The sequence below is a fragment of the Scylla paramamosain genome, chromosome 10, assembly GCF_035594125.1.
Source record: "Scylla paramamosain isolate STU-SP2022 chromosome 10, ASM3559412v1, whole genome shotgun sequence".
NCBI lineage: Eukaryota > Metazoa > Arthropoda > Malacostraca > Decapoda > Portunidae > Scylla > Scylla paramamosain.
The window spans coordinates 27,610,247-27,624,431 of NC_087160.1; the positions used below are offsets into that span (position 1 = coordinate 27,610,247).

At 40.9% G+C, this 14,185-nt stretch overlaps 1 protein-coding gene across 1 annotated transcript in view; it reads left to right on the forward strand.

Annotated features, from left to right (window-relative positions):
- Positions 1-3,503: 3,503 nt before the first annotated feature.
- The window catches only part of LOC135104471 (LON peptidase N-terminal domain and RING finger protein 3-like), a 21,002-nt gene continuing 10,320 nt past the window's right edge, over positions 3,504-14,185 (forward strand). The window contains exon 1 of the mRNA XM_064011974.1: positions 3,504-4,201. Coding sequence (XP_063868044.1) covers positions 3,619-4,201 — 583 coding nt within the window. The 5' untranslated portion in view covers positions 3,504-3,618. The remainder of the gene's footprint in view (positions 4,202-14,185) is intronic.

A 14,185-nucleotide genomic window follows, 5' to 3' on the forward strand; every position in this document is an offset into this window, starting at 1 on the left:
CTCCGACATCCCGAGGCCACCTGTAATGCAAGTGAATAGTTAGGTTGTCAACGTATAGATGGGATTGGTTCTCGACGACGGGTTGTGGTGATACTTGCTTATATGTAAAGGCGTTGGCGTCACAACGCACCAAAAAACACTACTACATACGTAGCCTATAATATTGAGCTATAGCAAAGTTAGACAAAAGAGCACTTGCGTAAGACATGTTTCAAGTAATGTTTGGAGAGGTTTCAACAAAGTCTACCTATTATATATTCGTATGCTAAGGATGTTATATAACTTCAGTGACAAACGTTAAAATTTTGAACATGGCAAATTTAGCCCTTGCCGAACAAAGCGTTTGGTTCTGATCTCGGGCAATGCAAGACATGTGAATTTTCCAACGCTGCTTTGATCAAAGTCTATCCAATGACTCGTATGTCAATTTATTTCTACTTAATTTAAAACAGAGTGGCAAATATTGCTTCAAATTTGTACAAACAAAACAGCGTCAAAGAGTGATAGACGTGAAGGAAGTGACATGCATCTAGCGTGTCATACAGTCTTCACACAAGGGACGATCTGATGGATCTTGGGTGCAGATGGAGCAGCTGGCTCCGCGTGCCGTCCTTGGCGTCGCCACGTGCGCCCCTTTCACCGAGACACACGTACACGTGACCTCTTTTTGCATGGTATCTTTAGTCTCACTTTCTGTTTGTTTCCTGTCATATATCTTTTATACGGCAATTATTTGCTTTAGGTTTTATATTTTAATACTGCAGTCTAAAAAATGACAAATGTTGAAGAACGTCTTTGGCCAAGACGGGAAGCTACAAAGAAATTAAAACTCGTGAGACTTGATGATTTCGGTTTAATATGAAGAGCAAGAAACAATGGCTTGTCTAAATTAGCCGCTTAGGGAGCAAAGAAACTGCGTAATAGTCTAAGACTACGGTGGTCATTCGTAGGGTCTTCCACATCTTCCACTGCACACATACCCTTGCAAGAACCAACTATACAGGTGGACTTCCAGCTCTACTTACTAAGTATTATAATACCCATCCTTTACACTAACTTCTGGATAAAAAAAAAAAAAATAATAATGGTTATTAAGTCTGAAGTGACCTAGTGCATTACGATAATTTTACGACACGTGTACTGTACCATCTACTATGTTGACGCTGAGAGAAAACAAGACATGCGTGTGAAGATCACTGGGATGGTAGACTGTAGTTGTGACCCTCGCATCTTAAATAAAAAAAAAAAAAAATGTAAAAAACAAGTACAACAAGGTTGAAAAATGACGCGATCAAACGAGACTCCTCTTTATGTGTGGGGGACTGGTTGCGTAACCCTCCTTTATATGGTTTTCCTTTTCTTCTTCCCGCAGCACGCACCTGGTGTGTGGTTGTGAGCCAGGAAGGAAGAAATTCGACTGCCTAGAAAATAACCATCTGCTTGCACGTAGAAGTTAATGGCCCTAGAAAGGATCACTGCGGGGCATCACCATCCTACAGGTAGGAAGAGCACGAGACCCGATCGCGATACCCAGCCACCCCGACTTATTCCCAGTAATTTTAAAGGACGTCGAGTCTATACTTGTTACGTACTGCAGCAGACACACACACACACACACACACTCGGCCACGAACACGTGTAGATATACAATCTTCCCGGCTCTCCAACACGGGGCGGGGTTACGTAAGCCGCGCCAGTGTCAACCCGCGGGACGGCGTCACGTTGCAGGACTTTCATACCTTCTCGCCTGGCGATGGAACTCTATACAATGTCCTCAATTATTGCAATGACAATGCGCAGTCTCTGTAAACAAGGTAATCTTTCCGTGACGAGCAGCTTGTTGAAACTACTACGTGGGAGCAACGCTGTTTAGGCAGGCAGCCAAGCACTGCATGCACTGGACTGCCCACACCCCGCCAACACGTAACTCATAGAACAGTTCTGGACAGAACACCACCACCACCACCACCACCTCCGTCGCCATCGTCAGTCTATAGATTTTAGTGTAGAACAGTCTTCCTTATGTGTTATGCCAGATAGCACACCACACTGGCATATGACACCTTGGAGGATCAGACAACATGAAAAGAGACACAGCTACAGTTTAGTTACCAGGAAGCATTTATAGCATGTTTCTTGTCCCTTACAGTAATAGGGATGCGAATATCTATATATTTACAATCCCTGCCTTATTTTCGCCTCAGTGATAAAATGAAATTCTTTCTCTTCTTATAAACTCATGGGACATTGATTTGCACCCTACAGTGCAAGAGAGAAATGTGCATCAGCTTGCCTTTCCTCCTCCTCGTCCTCGTCCTCCTCCTCCTCCTCCTCCTTTTCTTGCTGGTGTTACATATCTGATTATGCCTTACGTGTTTCAAAGACGTTTAAATAAGGACAAGGACGAGGAAAAGTGGAATTAATATTTATAGCATTTTCTAGGTTCTTGGAGAGAGAGAGAGAGAGAGAGAGAGAGAGAGAGAGAGAGAGAGAGAGAGAGAGAGAGAGAGAGAGAGAGAGAGAGAGTTTATAGAAGCACTTTCAAATAATCGTAAAATAAAACAAGATATAAAGATAACAGGACACGAGTTTCCTCCTCTGCGACAACGGTGATATCTCTCTCTCTCTCTCTCTCTCTCTCTCTCTCTCTCTCTCTCTCTCTCTCTCTCTCTCTCTCTCTCTCTCAACTACACAGACAGCAGCTCATGAACAAAGAAAAAGTACATACGGAAATGCTAACACAAATAATATTTCTATACTGCAAGAAAAAATGATATTTTTTTCCTACGCTAATTCTAAATAACATCATCTATGTTATACATATTTTAATGGAGAGAAGAATAAGCAAAACTAAATGAAGGATTATCAGGAAAAAGCTGAAATGAGTGTTGCGTGGAAATTGCGAGATGATGTGTGTGTGTGTGTGTGTGTGTGTGTGTGTGTGTGTGTGTCGATTTTCGTAATCACTGAATCATACAAAATATATACTTAGCCAACTATGTGTGAGATAGATTTTATCTTTTCATAACGTTACTTATACAACGGTGTGTGTGTGTGTGTGTGTGTGTGTGTGTGTGTGTGTGTGTGTGTGTGTGTGTGTGTGTGTGTTTACCTAGTCTAGAATTTTCGTAACGATACTTATACAAGGATGGCACTGTACTAACTAACGAAGAGAAGCATTATAAAAACAAATCTGTTTATGAAACATTTCAGTTACCCTTTACATTTCAGATTACTACTCATGGTAGGTTTTATTTTCCTAAATCAATCATCAATCAATCAGTCATCAGTTTCATTACATTGCATGATTAAAAATACCATAAGTTTTAATCAAAGTATATTAATCAAGATGGCAGAAATCAAGAGCTTGTCATTTTCTTACCTGGACGGCCCTGAGCGTAATTTGAACTTGGCGGGTGGCGGTGGGAACCGCGGCGAGGCTAGCGGGAGGGACAGAGGCGCCACACGTGAGGGACGAGGGGGGGAGTCCAAACGTCAGGCTCAGTTGTCCACCAGCTGTCGTGGAGGATGGTAACGATTGGCCGTTGGGAGTTGTGGACGTCATTGTGTTGAGATGACACGAAATTGAAGTTGCAGGGCTGCCCATCACCCGCCAAGATGAGTGTCTTGAAAGGAGGTAGTGGAAAATCGGCCATCGATGCTATTCTAACCAGTGAAATTGAGAAAATTCTAAAAGAAAAGGGACTAAACCTAGAAATTTATATATCTTATGCAACTTTGTTTGCGGAAAAAGGGCAAGTTGTAGAGAGTTTGGAACTGCTGTTCCACAGCTATAAGTTATACAACGTGAGTTCCGATAAACTGTATCAAGTGATTAGCAAAGTAGTGGATTATTTAAGGTTAAACTGGAAAGAGAACGGTCCTCCCCCCACCAGAAATGTGTTCTCTTGCCCTGTGTGCTGGGGCGTGCTGCACGAACCTCTCACGCTTGTGTGCGGCCACACCTACTGCCGAAAATGCCTACTCAAAGAACAACTGAAAATGTGTAGAGTATGCCAGTTTAGGTTTAAAGATAAAGGTATTTCTAATGTGAAACCTAATGTATTAGTGGCGACCTTAGTGAGTCGCTGGTGGCAGCAGGAGGTGGACGGAGTTAAGCTACGGACAGAAGGAAACAAATACTTCCAGAACCAACAGCTGGAGAAAGCTCTCGAGGCCTACAATAAAGCCTTCAAGAGTGGTAAGTGCACGCCCTTAATTTGTCATTATCGTAATTAGTATGGTTCCTTATGGTTCATCTTTATGCAGTCGCCAGTATTGGATCAATGAGAGGAAAGTAGCAGAGTAGAGGCTCCACTGCTAGGTCTGAGAGCGTGTTACGTTTACGTAAGGTTGATGAGACACCGCAACGTAGTCCGCTCAAGCATACACCTCGCTCGTTCTGTAAAACCTCTGCTGTTATGAAAGGCTTACACTTTTTAACAATACTAGGGACTGGAAGTATCGTATGCATGGGAGGAATTATAGAATATTGCTAGTTGGAGGGGGCAGGTGCATATGTAACTGGCGGGGCGGGAGAGTTGCCAAAGCGAGTCGAGTACCACTGATCCGTCTTTCCACCTTACGTAAAATGCACTACGGCATTCTCCTCCTCACGTGTACCTGTCCATTGTGGTCGTATAATTTAACTTTTTCTGTCTTAGTAATGGAGCCACTACATATGTGCTGATTGATCCACGGGGTTTGACGGATGAATCATTGGACGTTCTTGTAGTCTGATGTAAACCTTACATTGAGCATAAAGGAGATGTGTTACAAGATAATATTATAAGTGAATACAGTCATACGTTTAATGTTACGCATTTGCCCCAATACCTGGTCATTTTTTATTAGAATAACCAGACGTAGGCTGTAAATATATTTAATCTTAAATTAATTTTAACAGTCGCATTGTCATGTTCTTAAACCATACTATGAATGGACCCAAAACGGCTCTTATGAGAGATCACGTGATGTACGTGTTGCAGTTATAGAAGTTAAAGTGGATCTCCTCAAGCAACGTCACCCGCTCGTGGCGAGAAGCAGAAGCACTCCGATAGGTGAATCGCTGCTCTACCTCGAGGGTATATATATATATATATATATATATATATATATATATATATATATATATATATATATATATATATATATATGCTTCATGAAGAAATATGATGATGCGCAGAGAGAGAAAGAGAGAGAGAGAGAGAGAGAGAGAGAGAGAGAGAGAGAGAGAGAGAGAGAGAGAGAGAGAGAGAGTGGTAAGGCCGAGAATTTTATAACTAATGGATTGTTTACATAACATCCTTACTATATAGCGTTTTAGGCCACCAATCCCGATACAACAAAGAAACTGCGACATGACTGCAATTTTAACATGCCACGCCATCTGGGTCACCCTTTTCGCTTTCCGTCCCTTTGTACCATGGCAAGCACGTGAGCGGACGGTCACGTGCCAACCGCCTCCGCCGCCTCCGCTGCTTTACTTCCTGCCGCTTACTTTCCCCCCTCTGGTTTTGCAATATTATCTAAGTTTCATTTTTATGAAGTGTAATATCATATCCCATTCACAGTATTGTTTCAGTGTCGTGTATATGCTCAGTGAAGTGTATTGTTACTATTAACTGCAGTTTTACTTTTGATGCCACTGTTAAGAAAGATTCCAGAAAAGGCCATTTCATTGTCATGTTTTTCTCATCCAACGCATATTATTCATATATATTTTGCTTATAGTTGCATGATTCCACGTTGGATGTCAAACATTTACAGTTTTATTTTTCGCATGCTTGTGTTTTCATACTTTGTTGGTCATATTTAGGCAACGCATGAAGTAAGTCGTAATGAGTATTTCGAGGTAAAGACATTTTGTTTTTCAGGGCTTTTTTTTTTTTTTTTTTTAGAACAATACGTTGTAGCATTCAAGTACTCGAAGTACTTTATACTTCGTGCGTTACATCTCACAACCAGAAAGCCACATCATCATAACTTTTTCTATCTTGTGTATGTGTATGGTACATCTATTATTATTATCATTATTATTATTATTATTATTATTATTATTATTATTATTATTTAATTTATTTATTATTACTATTACTATTATTATTATTATTATTATTATTATTATTATTATTATTATTATTATTGTTGTTGTTTTATGTATGAGTAGCACTGGCCAAGAGCAACAAAAAAGAGAAAAAAAGCCCCACTGAGGTGCCAGTCCCAGAAAGGAAGGTCAAAAGGATTATCTAAAATAATAAGTGCCTCGAAACCTTCCCCTTGAAAGAGTTCAAGTCATAGGAAGTGGGAAATACAGAGGTAGGCAGGGAGTTCCTTCCATAGTTTACCAGAAAAAGGGATGAACAAGTGAGAATATTGTGGACAGAATAGGGCCGAGAGAGAGTCCAGTGTAGTGAAGCCATAGAAGGAAGGGAGGCCCGCAGTTAGCAAGATCGAAAGACCAGTTAGTGTGAAAATAGCGGTAGAAGATAGCAAGAGATGCAACATTGTAATGATGAAAGAGAAGTTGAAGACATTCAGTTATTGGAGAGGAATTGATCAGACGAAATGCTTTTGATTCCACCCTGTCTAGAAGAGCTGTGTGAGTGGAACACCCCTTACCTGTGAAGCGTACTATAATGCCAATTTTGTCGCAGTAGTGAGGTTACCATAGTATAGTCATGTAGTCTCTTACGTTATGAATGAAATAGGATATTTTGTTGATCTGTAAAAGTAAATAAATAAGTAAATAAACTAGAGAAACGTATATTTTCTCTCTAAAGTAACTTTCTACATTAGGTAATTTCCTTGTGATATATATATATATATATATATATATATATATATATATATATATATATATATATATATATATATATATATATATATATACAGAGAACATAATGAATCAAAATTAGTAAAGGTTGACGAACCCACCTCTGACATTTTGGTGGTCCCAACACTGCGAGGCTTGGGCACGCTTGTATATAATATATAAATGTTGCACTAGTAATCTCATCTCTCTAATCGTCCTCCCATTTCTCTAAATTGTAAACTAGTCTGCCGTCCTTTAGAGATTCGAAAAGTAATGAAAGGAAAGCTTATGGTATCGAATTTACATTAGCTGACTTGGCGCAGCCGAGACTCCCACATCGCTTCGCCAAGGACAAGTATGGTGTTGCGGTAGGTCAAGGAACCTATCTTTATTGGGGTAGGTTATCATCTCTCGAGCGCGCTGCCCTTCCCATAGGAGTGGAATATATTTTTTTTCAGACGTAGATGCTCAGGAACCATTGGTGCGAGATTATTTCATAATTTTTGATGTCCATTGTCAGGTATTGCTTTCTTGGCTCACCATCCAGGTGTGTGACTGCCGCTCGGCCAAGAATCTCCTCTCTTAATCCCTTAAAGAGTTGCATCGTCACCGTGCCAGAAAGAATAATTACACACACACACACACACACACACACACACACACACACACACACACACACACACACACACACACACACACACACACACACCTGCGATAACTTTGGCTGTAATGTTTTGAGTTGTATAGAATTTCGGAGACTAAAAAAGCCGTGACCGCATTTAAAGTGTATCATGTGTATTTTTTGTTGCCAGAGGGAACTGACAGATTCATGTCCGAATAAGGGAAACACCGACGACACTTAACTAAGGTGCCGAGTAACCTTAATAACGCCGGCAGTGAGTGACAGAACTTCATGAAGGCAATGTTTAGCAACATGCGTATTAAATTATAATGAATAACTGAAATGTAAAACGTAATGTATTGATTCATGGTAAGTACATATTTAATTCATGAATCGGATAGCTACGTCCAAATTTAATTATCTTAACAGTTGAGAAGGCGCCAACACACGATAAGATAAAAGCTCTAAGGAAAGGTTGGAGGAATATACGGATGGAAATGTTAGATTATTATACTATCTGGCAACGGTGTGTAAGTAGATTGTTGTGTATATATATATATATATATATATATATATATATATATATATATATATATATATATATATATATATATATATATATATATATATATATATATATATATATATATATATACACCGCCTTGATTTTACGTGTTCCTCTTGTAAGTAGTATATACTATATCTTGTAAACCTTGGGTAAGATAAAGTCTCAGGAAAAACTAGGAGGAATTTGCGGATGACGATGTCCTGTATCAGTTGTTCAGGCCGAGTAGTGTTATGCACATCTTGTCTTTCTATTACCATGAATTAAATTTAATATGGACGCCTGTACCAAGGTGGCTCATTTATAACGTGCAAGCAACAGAGCCTTCGTACTGTTGTATACTTCATAAGAGTTGGTAAGTAATTCTTAACGCTATTATTCACTTACATATTCTGACCTAATTTGCCGTGTTGTCACTGTAGGATACTTAGTTATTAGTAAATAAATGAATTTAATTATAAAAGACAATGATGGTCATGTAAATAAATCATCAGATTACTGTATCATTGGAGATTGCCTCACTACTGCCAGCATCACAAAGCTGGTACGGAGAGCGAGGAGTAGGTGAGGTGCGCGGCATATAATGATGACGTGCGTAGATGGTAAACAGCAGACATTCATAAATAGACGCTTGAATCATCATGGTGTTGTTCCTCTGAGTAAGACAAGTAAGAGTGATTGGAACGATTTAAATGCTAGTATATACTTTAGATCATTTCGTTGAGAACGACCTACCGTGAATCTACAACAGTAGTGTATACTGCCGTTGCTCCATCGCTGCTGGGTACCCGTGCCCATTGTATGTACGGTTGTGACGGGTATGGTAGAGAAATTATGCTGGAGGCCACAGCATCCAGACTTGGGTGCCATGCCAGGGAGACAATTTAGCCGTGCCTAATACGGTTACTAGCCTCACCAGTTGCAGGAATATGCAAAGCTCTTCAGCAAGCCAAGTCAATGTTTCACTGAAAATTAAAATTAAGTCACGGTGTCATTTGGGGTGGGGGGCAATTACGAGCACAAAACACCACATGAAGGAAACTAAGATGTGTGTAGGCCAATACGTGGCAGTGGCACTGCGGTATGTGCCAAGTATACGTATTGCAACTACCAATACCTTTTGTATATTTATTAGGAAAGTCACGGATAGAGTACTTTTTTACCCTTTATGAATTAGAGAGAGAGAGAGAGAGAGAGAGAGAGAGAGAGAGTATTCCGAGAACATAATAATACAAGGAAGTCTTAGAAATGCTATGTGTATATGTACCGTAACACTTGGGTGTTCCCGGCCTTCCCATCACAGGTAATTTGATCCCCATTCCCACATCACACAGTATTGACCCGGACGCTTTCTTCGTCGAGACTAGTTGGCCGTAAGCAGATACAAAACGTAGTCTAGTGGTGGATAATATTACACTGCTGGAGGCCATCAATAGTATGTGTTAGTTGATACAGTTCATGTGTGAGGCCGAGGCAGGGAATGATGTTCGTGTCTAATAGGTGAGGAGCGTAGCGTCACTGGTGGTTTCGGTACCTTTAGTGTTACCAGATCCTGAACATGCTAAGTTTACCAGAGGACTCAAAATTTCCTCAGATTTCACAAGTCCTTGGTGCCGCCGCCTTGAAGTCCCGCCATCTCATCAAGGCGACTTCCTACGGTGGGAACTGATTATATATATATATATATATATATATATATATATATATATATATATATATATATATATATATATATATATATATATATATATATATATATGTAGTGTGTGTGTGTGTGTGTGTGTGTGTGTGTGTGTGTGTGTGTGTGTGTGTGTGTGTGTGTGTGTGTGAGACAATCGAGTCGATAAGACCAGCAAACTTGGTTCAGTGAACAGCATTGTTCCTTAAGTGTGCTTCCTCAGCATCAGCCGAGGGCAGTGCAGTCAAAGAGATCCTGTTGTTGGACAAGCTATTCCTAATGATTTGAAAACAATGTAACTGACACCCTACACGACTGGGCAGATTCAGAAAACCTGTCACACTGTTTTTAGAACTTTTACTAAATTAACGCACGCAAAGTGCCTGGTATTAGTATAATTTTTGTGACTGAACATTGTTTTCAATCCTGAGTATATATGTATGTCTATATATATATATATATATATATATATATATATATATATATATATATATATATATATATATATATATATATATATATATATATGGGATTTTTATAAGAACTATTTTCTTAGTTTTCTTAGTTATCATGATGTTTTCCCAATGGATTATATTAAACCCAGTTAAATTATTTCTAGAATTATGAAAACACCTGGATGTCTCAGTATTTTCCATTATAGCATGTTGCAAGTAGTAAAGACTCGGCACCAAGACGTTATCACCGTTCATAGAATTTGCAGTTTTCATATGATGAGCTCCTCACTCGTATTTCATCAGCGACCTTCGGCCATTTAGGGGGGGACGTAACTTGCTCTGAACGTGTTAGGAACCTTCTGACATATTAGGTGACTGTAAGGCATGTGAATTCATTCTGCCAGATTTTAATGTAAGTACTGTTTACCTCCCGTCCTAGTAAAGTTTAATGAATTCTTATGGCGGGTATTGTTCTATTGTCTCTAGATTTTGAGTTGTATGTGTTGTTAGTGTTGAAGAGATGCAGTAGGACCACCACGACCACCATTACTACATCACTTGCTAGCAGCAGCAGCAGCAGCAGCAGCAGCAGTAGTAGTAGTAGTAGTAGTAGTAGTAGTAGTAGTAGTAGTAGTAGTAGTAGTAGTAGTAGTAGTAGTAATGACAATTATGATAATGATGGTCATACTACTACTACTACTACTACTACTACTACTACTACTACTACTACTACTACTGCTGCTGCTGCTGCTGCTGCTGCTGCTGCTGCTGCTGCTGCTGCTGCTGCTTACTAATACTACTTGTGATAACAAAAAACACCTCCCTAATGAGTATATCTCATAGCAGATATGGAATAACAGACATTAGACGTAAACTTTACAAGTCTGTGAGTTCGTACTTAGTTCTTGATAACAGAATAATCGCCTTTGTCTTCAAACGTAATGTCTGTCATTGTAATAATTATTAATTGCAAAAACCTCATATTTGAAGCTCTATGCGGAACACGTGCATACCAATAAGAATTTACTGTGAAGAAATGAGACCACACACACACACACACACACACACACACACACACACACACACACACACACACACACACACACACACACACACACACACACACACACACACACACACACACACACACACACAGCAGAGACACGCCTGGGAAGACCGCATGGATGAAAACGAGGCGCCTTGGTCAACACGTGTACCAGGTTCCATCCAAAGTTGTCACAAGGAAAAATCACATCGATATAACCAGAAATATGTTATACACACAAACACACCCACCGCTTATTACCCGCAAGTGTGCGACACTGCACTATGATACTTGTAGTTTTATTTTCGTACTCAGAGAGAGGCTTATGTGTAGTTGTGAACCATGAGATCTGTCTATCTATCTACCTGTCCATCTTTATCCATGTATCCTCCTACATGTCCACTATCTGCCTGCATATACGAGGTGTGTCATTAAAGTTTCAGGACTGGTGTCCTAAAAGATGAATTTCAAACCCAAGCCACAAACCACCATATTTCCCCTTCAAAGTAATCCTTCTGGAGTATACAACTGCGCTCCCAACCCTCTACAGTCACTAATCTTTTTCTTACGTGCTTTTAAAATCATGTCCTCTGTTGCAGGTCGTTTAACAATGAGCGCTGAACAGCGAACAAACTTGAAGTTTTTGGTGCAGTTGGGGAAAACGCCGTCAGAAGCACTGGGTATGCTGCAAAAAGTGTACGGGGATGAGACAATGTCACGCTCACGTGTTTTTGAGTGGTGCAAGAGGTTCAAAGAGGGCCGGGAGGACGTGGAAGATGACCCCAGGAGTGGAAGACCCTCAACGAGCAGGAATGAGGCCAATGTTGAGCGTGTCAAGCAGATGGTGCGTGACGATCGTCGGTTGACTGTTCGAAAGATCGCAGATGAGCTTGGCATGAACCACAACAGCGTGTGGAAGATTATCACTGAAGATCTGGGCATGCGGAAAGTCTGTGCGAAGATGGTGCCGAGACTCCTGAACGATGACCAGAAGGGACGACGCATGCAGGTGTGTCAGGACATCCTCGAGCGTCTGGAAACTGAACCAGACTTGCTCAGGAGAGTCATCACCGGCGATGAGTCCTGGGTATTTGAGTACGACCCGGAGACCAAACGCCAGAGCCTTCAATGGAAGAGTCCGGCGTCGCCACGGCCGAAGAAAGCAAGGCAGTCCAGGTCCAGCTTCAAGGTCATGTTGATCGCTTTCTTCGATGTGAGGGGCATCGTCCACTGCGAGTTCTTGCCACAGGGCCAGACAGTCAACCAACATGTGTACAAAGAAGTACTGCGGCGTCTGCTTCGTGCAGTGCGCGAGAAGAGGCGGGAGTTGTGGCAGGGCAACTCGTGGCTGCTTCACCACGACAATGCGCTTGCTCACAATGCCCTGAGCATCAGAGAGTTCTTGGCCAAGAAGAACATCGCCGTGCTGGAGCAACCGCCCTACTCACCTGACCTCGCTCCGTGCGACTTCTTCCTCTTCCCCAAGCTCAAGGAGGTCATGAAGGGGACCCGTTTTGATGATGCGGACGACATCAAAAAGGCCGTGACGACGGAGCTGAGGAGCATCCCGCAAGAATCCTTCCAGCAGTGCATGCAAGCCTGGCAGAGAAGGATGGACAAGTGCATGCGGTGCCAGGGGGATTACTTCGAAGGAGATAACCTATAGTTTGTAGCCTGGATGTGAAATAAAACTTGTGTGGCACCAGTCCTGGAACTTTAATGACACACCTCGTACATACATGCTTACATAGTACCGATTTATCTACATATCTGCTGCTTACCTACCCGTCTATCTAACTGTCGTTCGGCTAATCTGCCTGTTTGTCTATCTGTCTATCTATCTACCTGTCTCTGTCCTTATGTATGTATCCATCTATCTGCCTTTTCGTATAAAAATGTTATGCATTAGGAGATAATCCGGAATTTTTAACATTTCTTTACTTTCACATTATACGTATGCAAGTTTTGTTTTTCAGCATGTGTAAGGATTAATTGTGTGAAAATAATCCGCTGAATGTTGTTACAATTGTCATAAGAATTGCTCAGCACATAACCTTAGAAATAAGTATACAACCTGGTGACCACTGGCTTTGTAAGTACGTTTTTCAATTTGTCTACATAAGGAAGACCATTTCTGTATACCTTTATATAGTAACCCTGTACATGACTTTAAGTGGTTAAGCGATTCTTTATTTTTTTTCGTCCTAATTGCGTAATTGGTTTATGTAGTCCACGAGCAGTTCATTGTAAGCTGACGATGCACGCCAAGGCCCTGTGGGAGTCGGCTGCCATCGCCTGTGAATGGTGTTAGTGTCGCGCGTCACTGCTGCGTCCCCACGAACGCGAGTTCCTTTCAGACTTCCTTGACTACAATGTATATTCTATACTCGGGTTAGTAAATGAGAAAATAAAGAGAAAAATCTGCCGTTAAGAAAATTTTTCATTAGGTTTCATAATTTGTATCTGGTTCCAAACTCTCTCTCTCTCTCTCTCTCTCTCTCTCTCTCTCTCTCTCTCTCTCTCTCTCTCTCTCTCTCTCTCTCTCTCTCTCTCTCTCTCTCTCTCTTTTTCTCTCATTTTACCATACTTCCTCAAGTGGCATGTCTTGCTATCCAGTAATTAAATTTGATGCAGAGCATTTCACTCTAAACCAAGTATTGATGTATATTATGTTTCATGTGAATATGAGCTAGGAGCTTCACGCTCTGAGGTTCCTAAGGCGCTTTTTCTTTCTGAAAGACAACCTCAACCTTGTCTTTCTGCCAAGACGCTAACGCCGCCATTTTTTTTTTTTTTTTTTCAAAAAGCGGCGGCGTTTAGTGGGGCTTTTGAGTTGACACCTTTTCGGGAAACTGTGGTACGTAAGGCGCCTTTGTATGTGTTGAGGGCCCCAGTCTTCCAGACCTGCTTGAATAAGTCAACATGTGGCAATATACTATCAAATGCTTTTATTAGATATCCTTTGCTTGTGTCACGTTCGTAGGCAAAAGCAACTGGCTGGAGTTA